The sequence below is a fragment of the Lampetra fluviatilis genome, chromosome 70, assembly GCF_964198595.1.
Source record: "Lampetra fluviatilis chromosome 70, kcLamFluv1.1, whole genome shotgun sequence".
Taxonomy (NCBI): Eukaryota; Metazoa; Chordata; class Hyperoartia; order Petromyzontiformes; family Petromyzontidae; genus Lampetra; species Lampetra fluviatilis.
Genome location: NC_136344.1, coordinates 2,295,543 through 2,312,532, shown reverse-complemented (window position 1 = coordinate 2,312,532; position 16,990 = coordinate 2,295,543). Strand labels below are relative to the sequence as shown.

At 50.1% G+C, this 16,990-nt stretch overlaps 1 protein-coding gene across 1 annotated transcript; it reads right to left on the bottom strand.

The window, feature by feature from the left end:
• Window positions 1-4,545: 4,545 nt before the first annotated feature.
• On the bottom strand, window positions 4,546-16,935 carry SLC7A6OS (solute carrier family 7 member 6 opposite strand). The gene is made up of 5 exons (XM_078883348.1): window positions 16,518-16,935; window positions 11,349-11,990; window positions 7,146-7,469; window positions 6,655-6,778; window positions 4,546-5,898 (listed from the first exon to the last, which is right to left on the bottom strand). Exons 1-5 carry the CDS (start codon window positions 16,914-16,916, stop codon window positions 5,774-5,776), a joined length of 1,614 nt encoding a protein of 537 aa, XP_078739474.1. The 5' UTR covers window positions 16,917-16,935; the 3' UTR covers window positions 4,546-5,773.
• Window positions 16,936-16,990: the final 55 nt, after the last annotated feature.

Below are 16,990 nucleotides of genomic sequence, written 5' to 3'. Positions count from 1 at the left end.
CCATGATGGTTATGTTATTTAGCGAGTGTCCATGTTGGTTAGGTTATTTAGCGAGTGTCCATGATGGTTAAGTTATTTAGCGAGTGTCCATGTTGGTTAGGTTATTTAGCGAGTGTCCATGATGGTTATGTTATTTAGCGAGTGTCCATGTTGGTTAGGTTATTTAGCGAGTGTCCATGATGGTTAGGTTATTTAGCGAGTGTCCATGTTGGTTAGGTTATTTAGCGAGTGTCCATGTTGGTTAGGTTATTTAGCGAGTGTCCATGATGGTTAAGTTATTTAGCGAGTGTCCATGTTGGTTAGGTTATTTAGCGAGTGTCCATGATGGTTAGGTTATTTAGCGAGTGTCCATGATGGTTAAGTTATTTAGCGAGTGTCCATGTTGGTTAGGTTATTTAGCGAGTGTCCATGTTGGTTAGGTTATTTAGCGAGTTTTCATGATGGTTAGGTTATTTAGCGAGTGTCCATGATGGTTAGGTTATTTAGCCAGTGTCCATGATGGTTAGGTTATTTAGCGAGTGTCCATGATGGTTAAGTTATTTAGCGAGTGTCCATGATGGTTAGGTTATTTAGCGAGTGTCCATGATGGTTATGTTATTTAGCGAGTGTCCATGTTGGTTAGGTTATTTAGCGAGTGTCCATGATGGTTAGGTTATTTAGCGAGTGTCCATGTTGGTTAGGTTATTTAGCGAGTGTCCATGATGGTTAAGTTATTTAGCGAGTGTCCATGTTGGTTAGGTTATTTAGCGAGTGTCCATGTTGGTTAGGTTATTTAGCGAGTGTCCATGTTGGTTAGGTTATTTAGCGAGTGTCCATGATGGTTAGGTTATTTAGCGAGTGTCCATGTTGGTTAGGTTATTTAGCGAGTGTCCATGTTGGTTAGGTTATTTAGCGAGTGTCCATGTTGGTTAGGTTATTTAGCGAGTGTCCATGTTGGTTAGGTTATTTAGCGAGTGTCCATGTTGGTTAGGGTATTTAGCGAGTGTCCATGATGGTTAGGGAATTTAGCGAGTGTCCATGATGGTTAGGTTATTTAGCGAGTGTCCATGTTGGTTAGGTTATTTAGCGAGTGTCCATGTTGGTTAGGTTATTTAGCGAGTGTCCATGATGGTTAGGTTATGTAGCGAGTGTCCATGATGGTTAGGTTATTTAGCGAGTGTCCATGTTGGTTAGGTTATTTAGCGAGTGTCCATGTTGGTTAGGTTATTTAGCGAGTTTTCATGATGGTTAGGTTATTTAGCGAGTGTCCATGTTGGTTAGGTTATTTAGCGAATGTCCATGTTGGTTAGGTTATTTAGCGAGTGTCCATGATGGTTAGGGTATTTAGCGAGTGTCCATGATGGTTAGGGTATTTAGCGAGTGTCCATGATGGTTAAGTTATTTAGCGAGTGTCCATGTTGGTTAGGTTATTTAGCGAGTGTCCATGTTGGTTAGGTTATTTAGCGAGTGTCCATGATGGTTAGGTTATTTAGCGAGTGTCCATGTTAGTTAAGTTATTTAGCGAGTGTCCATGTTGGTTAGGTTATTTAGCGAGTGTCCATGTTGGTTAGGTTATTTAGCGAGTGTCCATGTTGGTTAGGTTATTTCACGAGTGTCCATGATGGTTAGGTTATTTAGCGAGTGTCCATGTTGGTTAGGTTATTTAGCGAGTGTCCATGTTGGTTAGGTTATTTAGCGAGTGTCCATGTTGGTTAGGTTATTTAGCGAGTGTCCATGTTGGTTAGGTTATTTCACGAGTGTCCATGATGGTTAGGTTATTTAGCGAGTTTTCATGATGGTTAGGTTATTTAGCGAGTGTCCATGATGGTTAGGTTATTTAGCGAGTGTCCATCCTCTAATTGTAACCCCTAACCCCCAACACGAAGCCCCTAACCCTAACTCTAACCCTTACCCCTAGCCCCTAACCCTAACGACTAACCCTTAACCCAACCCTAACTCACAAACCAACCCTAACCACTCACTTGATTTGAAGCTTTGGTGACTGCGGGAATTACTCTTTGGTTCTTTCGGTAAAGTCACGTAGAAAGTTCTACCTGATGACGACTGCTTGTGTTGCAATTGAAACGTCGTTTTCTATTTTACTTATTTCATTTCTATGTGACTTTACCGAAAGAACCAAAGAGCCTACCTAATAACCCTAATCACTAACCCCTAACCACTAAAACCCTAACCACTAAAACAACCCTAACCCTAACCCCTTACCCTAACCACTAAAACAACCCTAACCCTCTAACCCTAACCCCTTACCCTAACCACTAAAACAACCCTAACCCAAACCCCTCACCCCTAAACAAAACCCCTAACCAAAACCCCTTACCCTAACGCAAATGGAACCCTAAGCCCTAACCCCAACCCAAACCTGTAACCCCTAAACTTAACCACTAGCCCCCAACCCCTAACCTAACTCTAACCCAAATCCCTAACCCTTATCTCTCCCCCTAACCCCTAACCCAACCCTAACCCTCCAACCCGAACCCCTAACCCCCAACCCTAAACCAAACCCCTAGCCCATAACCCCTAACCGCTAACTCTCTAACCCTAACCCCTAACCCAAACCCCTAACCTTCTAACCCTAACGCCGACAACGACCCCGGCCCATAACCCCAACCCCTAACCCAACCATAACCCTAAGCTCCAAATCCTAAACCTTCACCCTATCCTAACCCCGAGCTCTAATCCAAACCCTAATCTTCTAACCCTAACGCCGACAACGACCCCGACCCATAACCCCAACCCCTAACCCAACCATAACCCTAAGCCCCAACTCCTAAACCTTCACCCTATCCTAACCCCGAGCTCTAATCCAAACCCTAACCTAACCCCTAACCCTAAACCGTAACCCCGAACCTAACCCTTTACCGAGCCCTAACCCTGACCCTAACCTAACCCCAACCCATAACACGAGCCCCTAATCCTAACCCAAACCCAACCCTAACTCCAAACCTAACTCCTAACCCTAACCCCTAAACCCTAAGCCTAAATCCTAACCATAACCCTCACCCGAACCCCTAATTAGGTTTATACAGGGCATTTAAAGTTTTTAACTTTTTTTTATTTTGCAAAGAGGAGTTTTATGGCATCTGATTGACAAATGTTCACACAAAATGTAACGGTCTATAACATGGAATGCTCAGATTTTCAGTACGACCCTCTAGTTTCGCTCCACTGTAATTTTTGGAATTCGGAACTTTTTACTTTTGCTTCTGATTTTGACCCTCTCTGGGGGTTTCTTAATAGGGTTATCATCTAACTTTTTTGAAGGCAGGAAACATTTTGAAACTGTCCACCAGGTCGATCTGGTTGACAAAATTCAGATTTCGCCAAAATTCAAATTTGAAGTGACCAACAGAGACACTGTAAGCCCTCGGGTTCTCAAATTTTCAGGGTCGTGGTTGTTTACTGCGTTTAAGAAAACAAATCTAAATATCTGCCACAAATATTATTTGGCTGAGTTCTTAGACGTTGAATTTTACTTAAAGGGGCCGGCTCTCAATCTCGTTATTAAAGTTTAGAGAAACTTTCTCGAGCTATCCTGCGTCCGTTTTCGATGGGACAAAGATTTTCTTGTTCAGCTAAACATCTCGTTCATATTCCCCTGCTCTGCGATACTCGTGAACTTTCTTCGACTCGAAATATAGTATGACCCTTTAATTCAATCATATATTTAACATATTTGCTGATTTCGATCGAAAAAAAATATTTTAGAAATATTTTTTAACAAAATCAGAAAATGCTAACAATCTAACTTTTAATATTTAAAAAAATGTTGTGCATACAAACATTTGCTGCACTAAACAAAGGGCTAAAATGTGTTTTTGGTACCAGAATTTGATGGAGAATGTCCCACAATGATTGTTTTATTTTCAGTTTTTTTACTCTTTTAGTCATAAGAGAAAAGGAATCTTGGGAAATAAATAAATACCCCCCCCCCCCCCATTATTTTTAGTACAAATCTGCGACGTAGAAATTGCAAATCATTAGTCCAGCACACCGCTTGTGTATTGGAGAGCAAATCCACGTTTATGATAATGGCACAGCGAAGGCTTCTTAAAGAAACATGACACGACGCAGATTTGGTAAATTCTGGCGAAAAACGACGTAGGATGGTGTCGATTTCTTTAAATTCTCCAGTTTGTATATACACTATAGCAGAGTATTTCAATTTAATGGGAGTCAGTTTAAATGTTTTTCAAATGAATGGAACTCACGCGGCTATGTCCACCCTGCGCGCACCCACCCCACGTGTCCACCCTCCCCGTGTTCACCCCGTGGGTCCACCCCATGTCCACCCTGCCAGTGTGTACACCCTCTCATGTCCACCCACCCCACATGTCCACCCCACGTGTCCACCCTGCGTCACCCACGCCCGTCTCCCTGTGCGCCCACCCCTCTTGTCCACCCCGTGTCCACCTCACACGAAGGGAGACACGGATGAGGGTGCAGACTAATCTCCATCCTTTCTCTACAACGGGTTCGAGCGTAACCAACTTGTACACAGAGTTCGCTATCGGCCCAGGGAACAGTGGTCACAGATGAGGGTGGTCATTGTCAAGGCAACGGAGATTTTATTATAATTAATCATCGTTCTTATCATTCTTATCATCGTAACGACAAGTTGTATCACCAAGTCCCACCACTCTCTGCCAAGCTTCCTCAGCGCGGTGTTGTTGATTCGGCGCCGTCACTGTAACGCCACGGCTCTTCTCGCACGACGTGACACGCGCCGCCCATTGTAGCGCAGAACGCCCCGTTAGAACGCTTCACCCGTTATAACGCAGAACGCACTGTTAGAACGCTTCACCCGTTATAACGCAGAACGCACTGTTAGAACGCTTCACCCGTTATAACGGGTCACCCGTTAGAACGCTTCACCCGTTATAAAGCAGAACGCACTGTTAGAACGCGTCACCTGTTATAACGCAGAACGCACCGTTAGAACGCTTCACCCGTTATAACGGGTCACCCGTTAGAACGCTTCACCCGTTAGAATGCTTCACCCGTTAGAATGCTTCACCCGTTAGAACGCAGAACGCACCGTTAGAACGCTTCACCCGTTATAACGCTTCACCCGTTATAATGCTTCACCCGTTAGAATGCTTCACCCGTTATAAAGCAGAACGCCCCGTTAGAACGCTTCACCCGTTATAACGGGTCACCCGTTAGAACGCTTCACCCGTCAGAATGCGTAACGCAAGCGATGTCATGACGCGGTTCCCGAGCAGTGGACGGCGAGCGACTTCCTTGAGCGGTACGGGCGACGCAGCGCAGCGGTGGAGGACGTGGGGCGATTCGGCATCGCGGCGCCCGGCACGCGTAGACGCACGTCGGCACGCGTTTAGTCTGCACGCGTGGATGTAGGTCGCCCTCGTGTGGACGCATGTCGCCCTCGCGCTGGACATGCGGAGGGGTCGGATTCCTCCGCTATAAATAAATATTGCGATCTCGCCAAAGGTGATAATTGTTACATTATTCGCAGCGTAATTGTTTCCGCTGAACGGAGGCGAGATGTCATCTCCCTCGCCTGGCATGCAGGAGGTCGTGCGTTCGATCCAGACCCTGACGCGTGCTGGGGTCACGGGTGGGGGTCAGGGCTGGGGTCACGGGTGAGGGTCAGGGCTGGGGTCACGGGTGGGGGTCAGGGCTGGGGTCACGGGTGGGGGTCAGGGCTGGGGTCACGGGTGAGGGTCAAGGCTGGGGTCACGGGTGAGGGTCAGGGCTGGGGTCACGGGTGGGGGTCAAGTTTGTGGTTATGGCTCCAGGGCGAGCGAGCGAGTCAGTCCGAGTCGTTGGCGTTGAGGTCGAGTGCGAAGTCGTACTGGAAGTCCTCCCCCACGGAGGGCCGGTAGCGTCCACCCAGCGAGTAGATCTCCTCCCCACTGTCGCTTGACAGCTCCGAGTCTGTGAGATGCGGGCGGGGTGGACACGTGGGGTGGACGCGTGGGGTGGACGCGTGGGGTGGACGCGTGGGGTGGACGCGTGGGGTGGACGCGTGGGGTAGACGCGTGGGGTGGACGCGCGGGGAGACACGTGGGTGACACAGGGAGGCAAGTGGGGTGGACACACAGGGAGATATGGGGTGACACAGGGTGACACAGGGAAACACGTGGGAGACACAGGGAGACGTGGGTGACACAGGGAGGCAAGTGGGGTGGACGTGGGGTGGACACGGGGAGACACGTGGGTGACACAGGGTGACACAGGGTGACACAGGGTGGACACGGGGAGACAGGGACACAGGAAAGCAGATAAATGGGAGGCGAAAGCACGCGGAACAATCGTACAAAGACACAGATTCCCCATATAGCCTTAGCGGACTGCCGGGGCAAGTGCTGTCAGCGAGCACCTTTGAAGGCCGGCACGGCACACGAGGGGTGGGTGGGTGGGCGGCCAGCGCCACGCCCACCACGCTGACTTTGTCTCTCCGGTGCGGTTTTATACACACTGCCCCAAGTACTCATTTAGGGCTGAGTCAACCTAGGGGGAAGACCCAGGACCGGTTGGGATAATCACCATCGACCGATGCTGGCTGTGAGCGGTGACCGAACTCAGAATGGGAAAATTTACAAACAGAATCTGGATTTTTCCTGGATATGAATCCGGCTCGGCAAAGGCAGATTTGAGGCCGAGGCAACCTAGGTGGGCCCCGCGTCTCACCGCAGAAGAACTGCTTCTCCTCGTCGAAGTCGCGCTCGTCAGGATAGTCGTTGCGCCAGTTCCCCTCCTCGTTCTCGTCGTCCTCCTCCTCACAGGCCTCCTCGGCCACCTCCTCGTCCGCCACCTGACGGCAGCCAACGACATAGCAATACAGTACAACGTCGCGCATCATCACCGACAGCTGCCGCTGGGGGTGACCCTTAGCTAGACCACAACACCACCACCATCACCACCACCATCACCACCATCACCACCACCACCACCACCATCACCACCATCACCACCCACCACCACCCACCATCACCACCACCCACCACCATCACCCACCACCATCACCATCACCACCACCACCCACCACCACCACCCACCACCACCCACCACCACCACCGCCCACCACCACCACCCACCATCACCACCACCACCACCCACCACCACCACCCACCACCACCACCCACCACCACCACCCACCACCACCACCCACCACCACCCACCAGCCGTCCGTCCTCGTCGTTGTAGTAGTACGGCTGAACGGACAGCACGCGATCGATATCCGCGAGTCCAACGTCTCCTCCTCCTCCGCCCTCCTCCTGCAGCGCCATGTTGGCATCCGCCGCTCCGTCTCCTCCGGGACCGCCGCCGCCGCCAGCAGCAGCAGCAGCGTGGCAGTAGTAGAGGTCGTAGACGTAGTCCGTGCGGCGCCTCGGCTGTGACGCCACCGGGGACGGTCGCGACGGCGAGTCGGAGACATGGAGCTTCTCGCGGATCAACTCCACAGAGTTGCAGAGGAGGGCCGAGGGGGAGGGGCGCCGCCCTCGCTGAGGGAGGGAGGGTGGGAGGGAGGGTGGGAGGGAGGGGGGGAGGGGAGGGGAGGGAGGGAGGGAGGGAGGGAGGGAGGGAGGGAGGGAGGGAGGGAGGGAGGGAGGGAGGGAGGGAGGGAGGGAGGGAGGGAGGGAGGGAGGGAGGGAGGGAGGAGGGAGGGGCGAAAGATGTTCAACATACACAGGCTCACATTGTATCTACTGTGTTAAATCAGACCTGGATCTTGCGTTTGCTCATGATTTTGGAGATCTTTTGGTGACCGCTGCTATGTAAGGCAAGGAGATGGGTTTTATTGGATGCTCAGATGGCTCCTTCCTCACGGTTGGGATGATGGCTTTGCGGATTGTGTCGTCAGAATATCCATTCGCCTTGAGAGCTTGGTGTACGTGTTTGAGTTCACTGGTTAGGTGTTCATGGTCGGAGATACATTGGGCTCTATGGTGCAGCGTTGTGATGAGGGAATTATTCTGGGATAGATGGTGGTGGGAATCAGGTTTTAGGTAGGCGTCAGTCTGGGTTACTTTCCTGTAGACAGAGTGTCCCATTGAGCCATCTGGTCTCTTTTTGATTAGGACATCCAAGAATGGTAACTTGCCATCCTTTTCTACCTCCATGGTGAATTTGATGGCTGGGTGTATGGAATTGATGTGGTTGAGGAATTGTTCCAGAGCCGGTCGGCCATGTGGCCAGATGACGAACGTGTCATCCACGTGCCTCTCCCACAAGGACGGGCGTAGAGTGGATGCCTGGATGGCGTCCATCTCAAATTTTTTATGAAAATATTGGCTACAACCGGAGATAAGGGAAAACCCATTGGGGTGCCTTCAGTCTGTTTGTAGAATGTTCCATTCCAGGTAAAGTGTTGGTGAGTCAGTGTCTCACCAGGGCCGGTACATCAGCAGTCAGTTCTTGTTGGACCAAATCTTCATGATTGCAATGTTATCGGGCACAGGGACATTGGTGAACAAAGAAACTACATCAAAACTAACGAGCAAATCACCTGGGGACAGTGAGATGTCTTTAATTGACGCTACTAGCTGAGCTGAGCCAAGTACACAAGAGGCGGTCTTACCAGTGAATGGCTGCGAGGTCTCCGACAGCTACCGGGCAGCTGGTAGGTGGGTGAGCCGGTGGTGGAGACGATGGATTGTTGGTGAGCCGTATAATCTTGGTGGTCTAGCAGCAGAAGGGTTTAAGGAAACCCGTTTGGTCTGTTCAATTAATGAAGCTGAATCAGTGGTGATGCTGTTCGTTTTTGTAACGAGGCTGTTGGTGGGATCTCTTTTAATTGTTGTGTAGCTGCCACCATTAAGTAGGTCCTGAATTTTGTTATTGTGTAGACTACTTACGCCGTTACAATTGTACACGGTTTTGTCCATGATGACCGTGGCATTGCCCTAGTCAGCTGAGAGGATGACGATATTATCCCTCTTTTTTTTCAATGGAGATAACTCAAAACGTTCATCCTTACTGATGGCGCTGACTGGTATCTTAGCGCTTTTGAGGGTTGCAGCTTATTCAGATCTTGTCACATCTGCAGCGATGTGTCCCAAACCCTGAAGAGCCACATCGACCTGGGCAATGATGTCATCCACTGGGATGTGTTTGGGGGTGATGCGAAGTTCAAACCTTCAAAACAAACTTTAGACCATCGGCAATTGGGCTGTGAGTCCGATTAATAACAACCTTGTCAACGTCCAACTTTTTAACGTGTGGATCTGGTTTCTTCTTGGAAAGGAGGTTGAACTTACATTTAGCTGACATTGTAGCAGCTGATGAAGCAGTCCTGCTATCTACATGTTCCCAATCAGATGTAGATTGTTTTTCTGTCAATGTTAAGTGTGATCTAGAGAGTGTCTTGTCTACATTATCTAGTTCAGTATGGAGCAGTCTAATTCTCTCTGAGATCAGGGACAAGCTCGCACTGAACACAATTCGCTTGGCATTGGAATATGTGATCGCAGCAGAAGTCAGTGTAAATGAGATCGGTATGATAGTCTACATCACAGACTGCCAAAACACTCACTCAGCTTAATAACCATTGCTACAGTCTACATCACAGACTGCCAGTACACTCACTCAGCTTAATAACCATTGCTACAGTCTACATCATAGACTGCCAGTACACTCACTCAGTTTAATAACCATTGCTACAGTCTACATCATAGACTGCCAGTACACTCACTCAGTTTAATAACCATTGCTACAGTCTACATCATAGACTGCCAATACACTCACTCAGTTTAATAACCATTGCTACAGTCTACATCACAGACTGCCAATACACTCACTCAGTTTAATAACCATTGCTACAGTCTACATCATAGACTGCCAGTACACTCACTCAGCTTAATAACCATTGCTACAGTCTACATCATAGACTGCCAGTACACTCACTCAGCTTAATAACCAGGCTACAGTCTACATCATAGACTGCCAATACGCTCACTCAGCTTAATAACCAGGCTACAGTCTACATCATAGACTGCCAATACACTCACTCAGTTTAATAACCATTGCTACAGTCTACATCATAGACTGCCAGTACACTCACTCAGCTTAATAACCATTGCTACAGTCTACATCATAGACTGCCAGTACACTCACTCAGCTTAATAACCAGGCTACAGTCTACATCATAGACTGCCAATACGCTCACTCAGCTTAATAACCAGGCTACAGTCTACATCATAGACTGCCAATACACTCACTCAGTTTAATAACCATTGCTACAGTCTACATCATAGACTGCCAGTACACTCACTCAGCTTAATAACCATTGCTACAGTCTACATCATAGACTGCCAGTACACTCACTCAGCTTAATAACCAGGCTACAGTCTACATCATAGACTGCCAATACGCTCACTCAGCTTAATAACCAGGCTACAGTCCTACATCATAGACTGCCAATATGCTCACTCGGTTTAATAACCATTGCTAGTCTATGATGAGTCTGTGGGTATCTGTAGTCTGGGTCTCTATGTAAGTCTATGGTTCTCTTAATGATGAGTCTGTGGGTCTCTGTGCAAGTCTATGGTTCTCTTTATGATGAGTCTGTGGGTATCTGAAGAGACCCAGACTACAGATACCCACAGACTCATCATAAAGAGAACCATAGACTTACACAGAGACCCAGACTACAGATACCCGCAGACTCATCATAAAGAGAACCACAGACTTACACAGAGACCCAGACTTACAGAGACCCGCAGACTCATCATAAAGAGAACCATAGACTTGCACAGAGACCCACAGACTTACAGAGACCCACAGACTCATCATAAAGAGAACCATAGACTTACACAGAGACCCACAGACTTACAGAGACCCGCAGACTCGTCATAAAGAGAACCATAGACTTGCACAGATACCCACAGACTCATCATAAAGAGAACCATAGACTTGCACAGATACCCACAGACTCATCATAAAGAGAACCATAGACTTGCACAGAGACCCACAGACTCATCATAAAGAGAACCATAGACTTGCACAGAGACCCACAGACTCATCATAAAGAGAACCATAGACTTGCACAGAGACCCACAGACTCATCATAAAGAGAACCATAGACTTGCACAGAGACCCAGACTTACACAGAGACCCACAGACTCATCATAAAGAGAACCATAGACTTACACAGAGACACAGAGACCCACAGACTCACACAGGAACCTCTAGACTCACACCGAAACCTATAGACTCACACATAGTTGGTTGTCCTTCCCCCGCACCTCCGATTAGCACAACTGCCGATGTTCGCTGCGAAACAAGTTCCAGACACGTGCATGACAACGTCGACTAATTTATGACGATGACAACGACGATGACAAAGACGATGACAATGGCGGCATCCTCCTCACAGCTCTCACCTCTGCCCTTCTCTTCCTCCGAGCTTCCGCCGCAACCTCCTCCACCTCATCGTCCTCCTCGTCGTCGTCGTCGCCCTCCTGTACAACGTCAAACACTTGGAAGAACCTTCCCATCTCCAACTCCGCATCATCACCACCACCACCACCTCCGCCGACCTCCTCCTGTCCCTTCCCCACCACCACCTCTTTCACCTCCTTCCCTTGCGCCACCTCCTCCTCCGCCCTCTCCACCTCTTCCTCCGCAGTCCCGGCAGTGGGAGGACCGCCGCCGCCCCTGCCCCCCGGCAGGCACGAGCGCTGCTGCGCCACCAGGCGGTAGCGCCGCTCCCTCCAGGCTGCGCGCCGCTCCTGGCGGCACTGCTGCAGCGGCTGGGGCAGGTACGCCGTGCGCCTGTGCTGCTCGTGCTGTGGCTGGTGCCGACTGTGCTCGTGATGCTGAGTCTGTGGCTTGTGCTGCTGCTGCTGCTGAATCTGTGGTTCCTTCTCCTCGTGCTGGTCGTTCTGTTTATTCTCCTCCCGCTGATGAATCGGTTTCTTCTTCTGCTGATGAGTTTTCCTGTTCTGGTGATGATGATGATGATGCTGCTGATATTGAGATCGCGCACACAGCAACGCTTGCCGCACGCTCTCCGGAGAGTCGTCCTTGCGAGGGGCACAAAAATACATTTCAGTTGTGTGTGGTGAGGCTCTCCACCACCCGGCGGGCGTGGCCATTAAAACAAACGATCGCGCCGTCTGGGACAGCGATGGGATGATGACGACGACACGCAGCTCACGACGATCGTTCCAACTCGACTCACTCGCCCACCCACTACCCACCCACTCACCCACACATTAACCCACTCACTCATTAACCCACTCACTCACCTACCCACTCACCCACACATTAACCCACTCACCCACACATTAACCCACTCACTCAATCATTCACCCACTCACCCACACATTAACCCACTCACTCATTCACCCACTCACTCACCTACCCACTTACCCACACATTAACCCACTCACCCACACATCAACCCACTCACTCAATCATTCACCTACTCACCCACACATTAACCCACTCACTCCACCATTCACAGTCACTCACCCACACATTAACCCACTCACTCATTCACCCACCCACTCACTCATTCACCCACTCACTCACCTACCCACTTACCCACACATTAACCCACTCACCCACACATTAACCCACTCACTCAATCATTCACCCACTCACCCACACATTAACCCACTCACTCATTCACCCACTCACTCACCTACCCACTTACCCACACATTAACCCACTCACCCACACATCAACCCACTCACTCAATCATTCACCTACTCACCCACACATTAACCCACTCACTCCACCATTCACAGTCACTCACCCACACATTAACCCACTCACTCATTCACCCACCCACTCACTCATTCACCCACTCACTCACCTACCCACTTACCCACACATTAACCCACTCACCCACACATTAACCCACTCACTCAATCATTCACCTACTCACCCACACATTAACCCACTCACTCCACCATTCACAGTCACTCACCCACACATTAACCCACTCACTCATTCACCCACTCACTCACCTACTCACTCACCCACGCATTAACCCACTCACTCAATCATTCACCTACTCACCCACACATTAACCCACTCACTCATTCACCCACTCATTCACCCACTCACTCACCCACACATTAACCCACTCACTCATTCACCCACTCACTCACCTACTCACCCACACATTAATCCACTCACTCAATCATTCACCTACTCACCCACACATTAACCCACTCACTCATTCACCCACTCACTCATTTACTCACTCACCTACTCACCCACACATTAACCCACTCACTCCACCATTCACAGAGTCACTCATCCACACATTAACCCACTCACTCACCCACACATTAACCCACTCACTCATTCACCCACTCACTCACCCACACATTAACCCACTCCGAGTGCGACGTTTCGCCAGTAATTACAACTTGCTTCATCAGGCGACAGACAGATTTGTGGAGAAGTCCACCTGTTTAGTTCCTTATATAGAGGCGTAGATGTGGTGACCTTACATTATGCGAGCCCTTGACCTTGTCCTTCCTGTCTATTGTGTTTATTAAGATACCAACGGTAATCCCGATTGAAGTACGCTGCCCTTTGTCGGCACGCATCTAAATAATGATTGATGATTCGCTTCCACGCAGCAGCACTAAGGCGGTAGCTATCCGAACGGTTACAATTATTTGTATTTCTTTCAATTTCAATAGATTATCTAATTAGTCTGGCCAGGAGTAGCTAGTTCTGCACACAACTTCAACATTGTCAACAGCAATTGAGTGCCCATGTTGGCACGCGTCTTCTGCTACTGCTGACTGTTGTATTTGGGAGAATGTAACATTTCTCTGATGTTCTTTCACTCTCGTGCTGATCATTCGTCCTGTTACCCAACGTAACATGTACCACTCACGTGCAGTAATCCTGTACACACCTCCTCTTGTACCAGATGCTAATTTAAGTATGTTATGTACCGTGCAAAATCTGACTCGGGGGTTTGTTTTTACAAACGCCTGGCTTGTTTATCAGCATCTCCCACGATGTACGGTATTCATCTTCTTGGTTCTTTCGGTAAAGTCACGTAGAAGGGAAGTAATAAAATAATAAAAATAATAAAACTTCTCACGAAGTTTCGGCCACAACGCAAGCAGTCGTCCTCAGGTGAAGACCAGGCCTGTCGGGGAGACAGCGTCTGCAATTTGTTGATCGTTTTAATTACTTGGGCAGTGTCAATGCTCGTCTTATTTGATTTGGCATTCAATGCCCTGTTGATTTGTGCATCATTGTAACCGTTCATTTGCGGTGTGGCTGCACTGAGAGAGGCGTCAGTAGCACCGCCAGTTATTCTGCTCCGATTGCGACCTCGTCCGAACAGAATATCCAGGAATGTTGGAGAGCTCCGTCAGCTCGCACTGCGCGTTCTGATCACGTGACAACCCTCGCCAGTTGCCTGTGGCGGGTGGTGGTCTATGATTGAAATTGAATTTATTTTTGATTGAAATTGAATTTATTTTTGATTGAAAGTTATTTTTTTGATTGAAAGCTATTTTTTTATTGAAAACTATTTTTTTGATTGAAAGCAATTGTTTTGATTGAAAGCTGATCTCTTTAGAACTGATTCCTGTATTGAGTTTGTTGTCCTTCGCTGCACCTCCGATCGTGACGGTTGGCTACATACGGTGCGAAAGAAGTTCAGCAAACAGCAAACATGCTGCTAATGATGACGACACTGGTAATGCCTCGAATAATAATTTTCATGAGACTGATGCTGCTGCCTACTACTGCCGCTGATGATACTGCGGCTGATAATGAAAATGCCTTTCGAAATAATTTTCATGAGACAGATGCTGCTGCTGATACTGCAGCTGATACTGCAGCTGATGATGCTGCTGCTGATGATACTGCAGCTGATACTGCAGCTGATGATACTGCTGATACTGCGGCTGCTGATGATACTGCTGATACTGCGGCTGCTGATGATACTGCGGCTGATACTGCAGCTGATGATGCTGCTGCTGATGATACTGCAGCTGATACTGCAGCTGATGATGCTGCTGATACTGCGGCTGCTGATGATACTGCGGCTGCTGATGATACTGCGGCTGCTGATGATACTGCGGCTGATACTGCAGCTGATGATACTGCAGCTGATACTGCAGCTGATGATACTGCTGATACTGCGGCTGCTGATGATACTGCAGCTGATACTGCTGCTGATGCTACTGCAGCTGATACTGCTGATGATGATACTGTAGCTGATACTGCTGATGATGATACTGCAGCTGATACTGCTGCTGATGATGCTGCTGCTGATGATACTGCAGCTGATACTGCTGCTGATGATGATACTGCAGCTGATACTGCGGCTGATACTGCGGCTGTTACTGATAAAAAAATATCTTTAATAATAATTTTGATGAGGCTGCTGCTGCTGCTGTTAACAGAACAAGATTATTCGTGCCCATGACTGCCACTCACTGCAGTCACTGACACCACCACCCCTCGCTTGTGAGCAATGCTGATCATCCTGCGGATGCTCCTGTTGATGCACGTCCCACTGCAAATACTAAAATAGCATTGACTATGGACATACCCAGCCACCCAAACACACAGTCAGTCGCTCTTACAGCCACACACAGTCACCCACACGGTCACCCACACAGTCACTCACACAGTCACCCACACGGTCACCCACACGGTCACCCACACAGTCACCCACACAGTCACCCACAGTCACCCACACAGTACCCTCACGGTCACCCACACGGTCACTCACCCATCACTCACCCAGTCACACAAACAGTTACCCACCCACACAGTCACACACACAGTTACCCACCCACACAGTTACCCACCCACACAGTCACCCACCCACACCGTCACACACACACAGTCACACACACAGTCACCCACCCACACGGTCACCCACACACCCACACACACCGTCACCCACCCACACGGTCACCCACACACTCACACACACCGTCACCCACACACACCGTCACCCACACACACCGTCACCCACACACACCGTCACCCACACACACCGTCACCCACACACAGTCACCCACACACAGTCACCCACACACTCACACACACCGTCACCCACACACACAGTCACCCACACCGTCACCCACACACACCGTCACCCACACACCCACACACACCGTCACCCACACACACCGTCACCCCCACACCCACCGTCACCCACACACCCACACACACCGTCACCCACACACCCACACACACCGTCACCCACACACCCACACACACCGTCACCCCCACACACACCGTCACCCACACACACCGTCACCCACACACACACCGTCACCCACACACCCACACACACCGTCACCCACACACCCACACACACCGTCACCCACACACACCGTCACCCACACACCCACACACACCGTCACCCACACACCCACACACACCGTCACCCCCACACACACCGTCACCCACACACACCGTCACCCACACACCCACACACACCGTCACCCACACACACCGTCACCCCCACACACACCGTCACCCACACACACCGTCACCCACACACCCACACACACCGTCACCCACACACACCGTCACCCCCACCGTACCCGCGAGCGGACTGTGCCGGCCAAGGTGCAGACGCGGCGCTCGACGTCGGCGTCGTCTCCGCGCCGCTCGTCCCGGCGCCGCTTGCAGGCGACCAGCAGCAGCGCCTCGGGCGGCTCGCAGCCTGCCAGAGCCGCAGTCAGCTTCCTCTTCACGCGCACCACCAACACCACGCCATCACCAACACCACCAACGCCACCACCACCAACAACACCAAGAACACCACCACCACCACCACCACCACCAAGAACACCACCACCAGCACCACCACCACCAACACCACCAAGAACACCAGCACCAGCACCACCACCACCAGCACCACCACTCGAGGTGTTGGTGCTGGTGGTGGTGCTGGTCACAGCAACGGCAACAGCAGCGCCTGAGGAGAAGGAGGCCGCCATTGCTGTGGACGAGGGGCGGGGGGAGCGGGTGGAGGAGGAGCCGAGGGGTGAGGGAGGAGGGGCAGGGGAACTGT

What these genes read in the sequence shown, in the direction of transcription:
- SLC7A6OS (XM_078883348.1), bottom strand. Translation starts at nt 16,916, where the DNA reads ATGGCGGCCTCCTTCTCCTCAGGCGCTGCTGTTGCCGTTGCTGTGACC. An exon ending in CCGGCACAGTCCGCTCGCGG is followed by an intron (nt 11,991 to 16,517) that starts GTACGGTGGGGG and finishes GCCCCTCGCAAG; the next exon opens with GACGACTCTCCGGAGAGCGT. An exon ending in ACGACGAGGACGGACGGCTG is followed by an intron (nt 6,779 to 7,145) that starts GTGGGTGGTGGT and finishes GGCTGCCGTCAG; the next exon opens with GTGGCGGACGAGGAGGTGGC.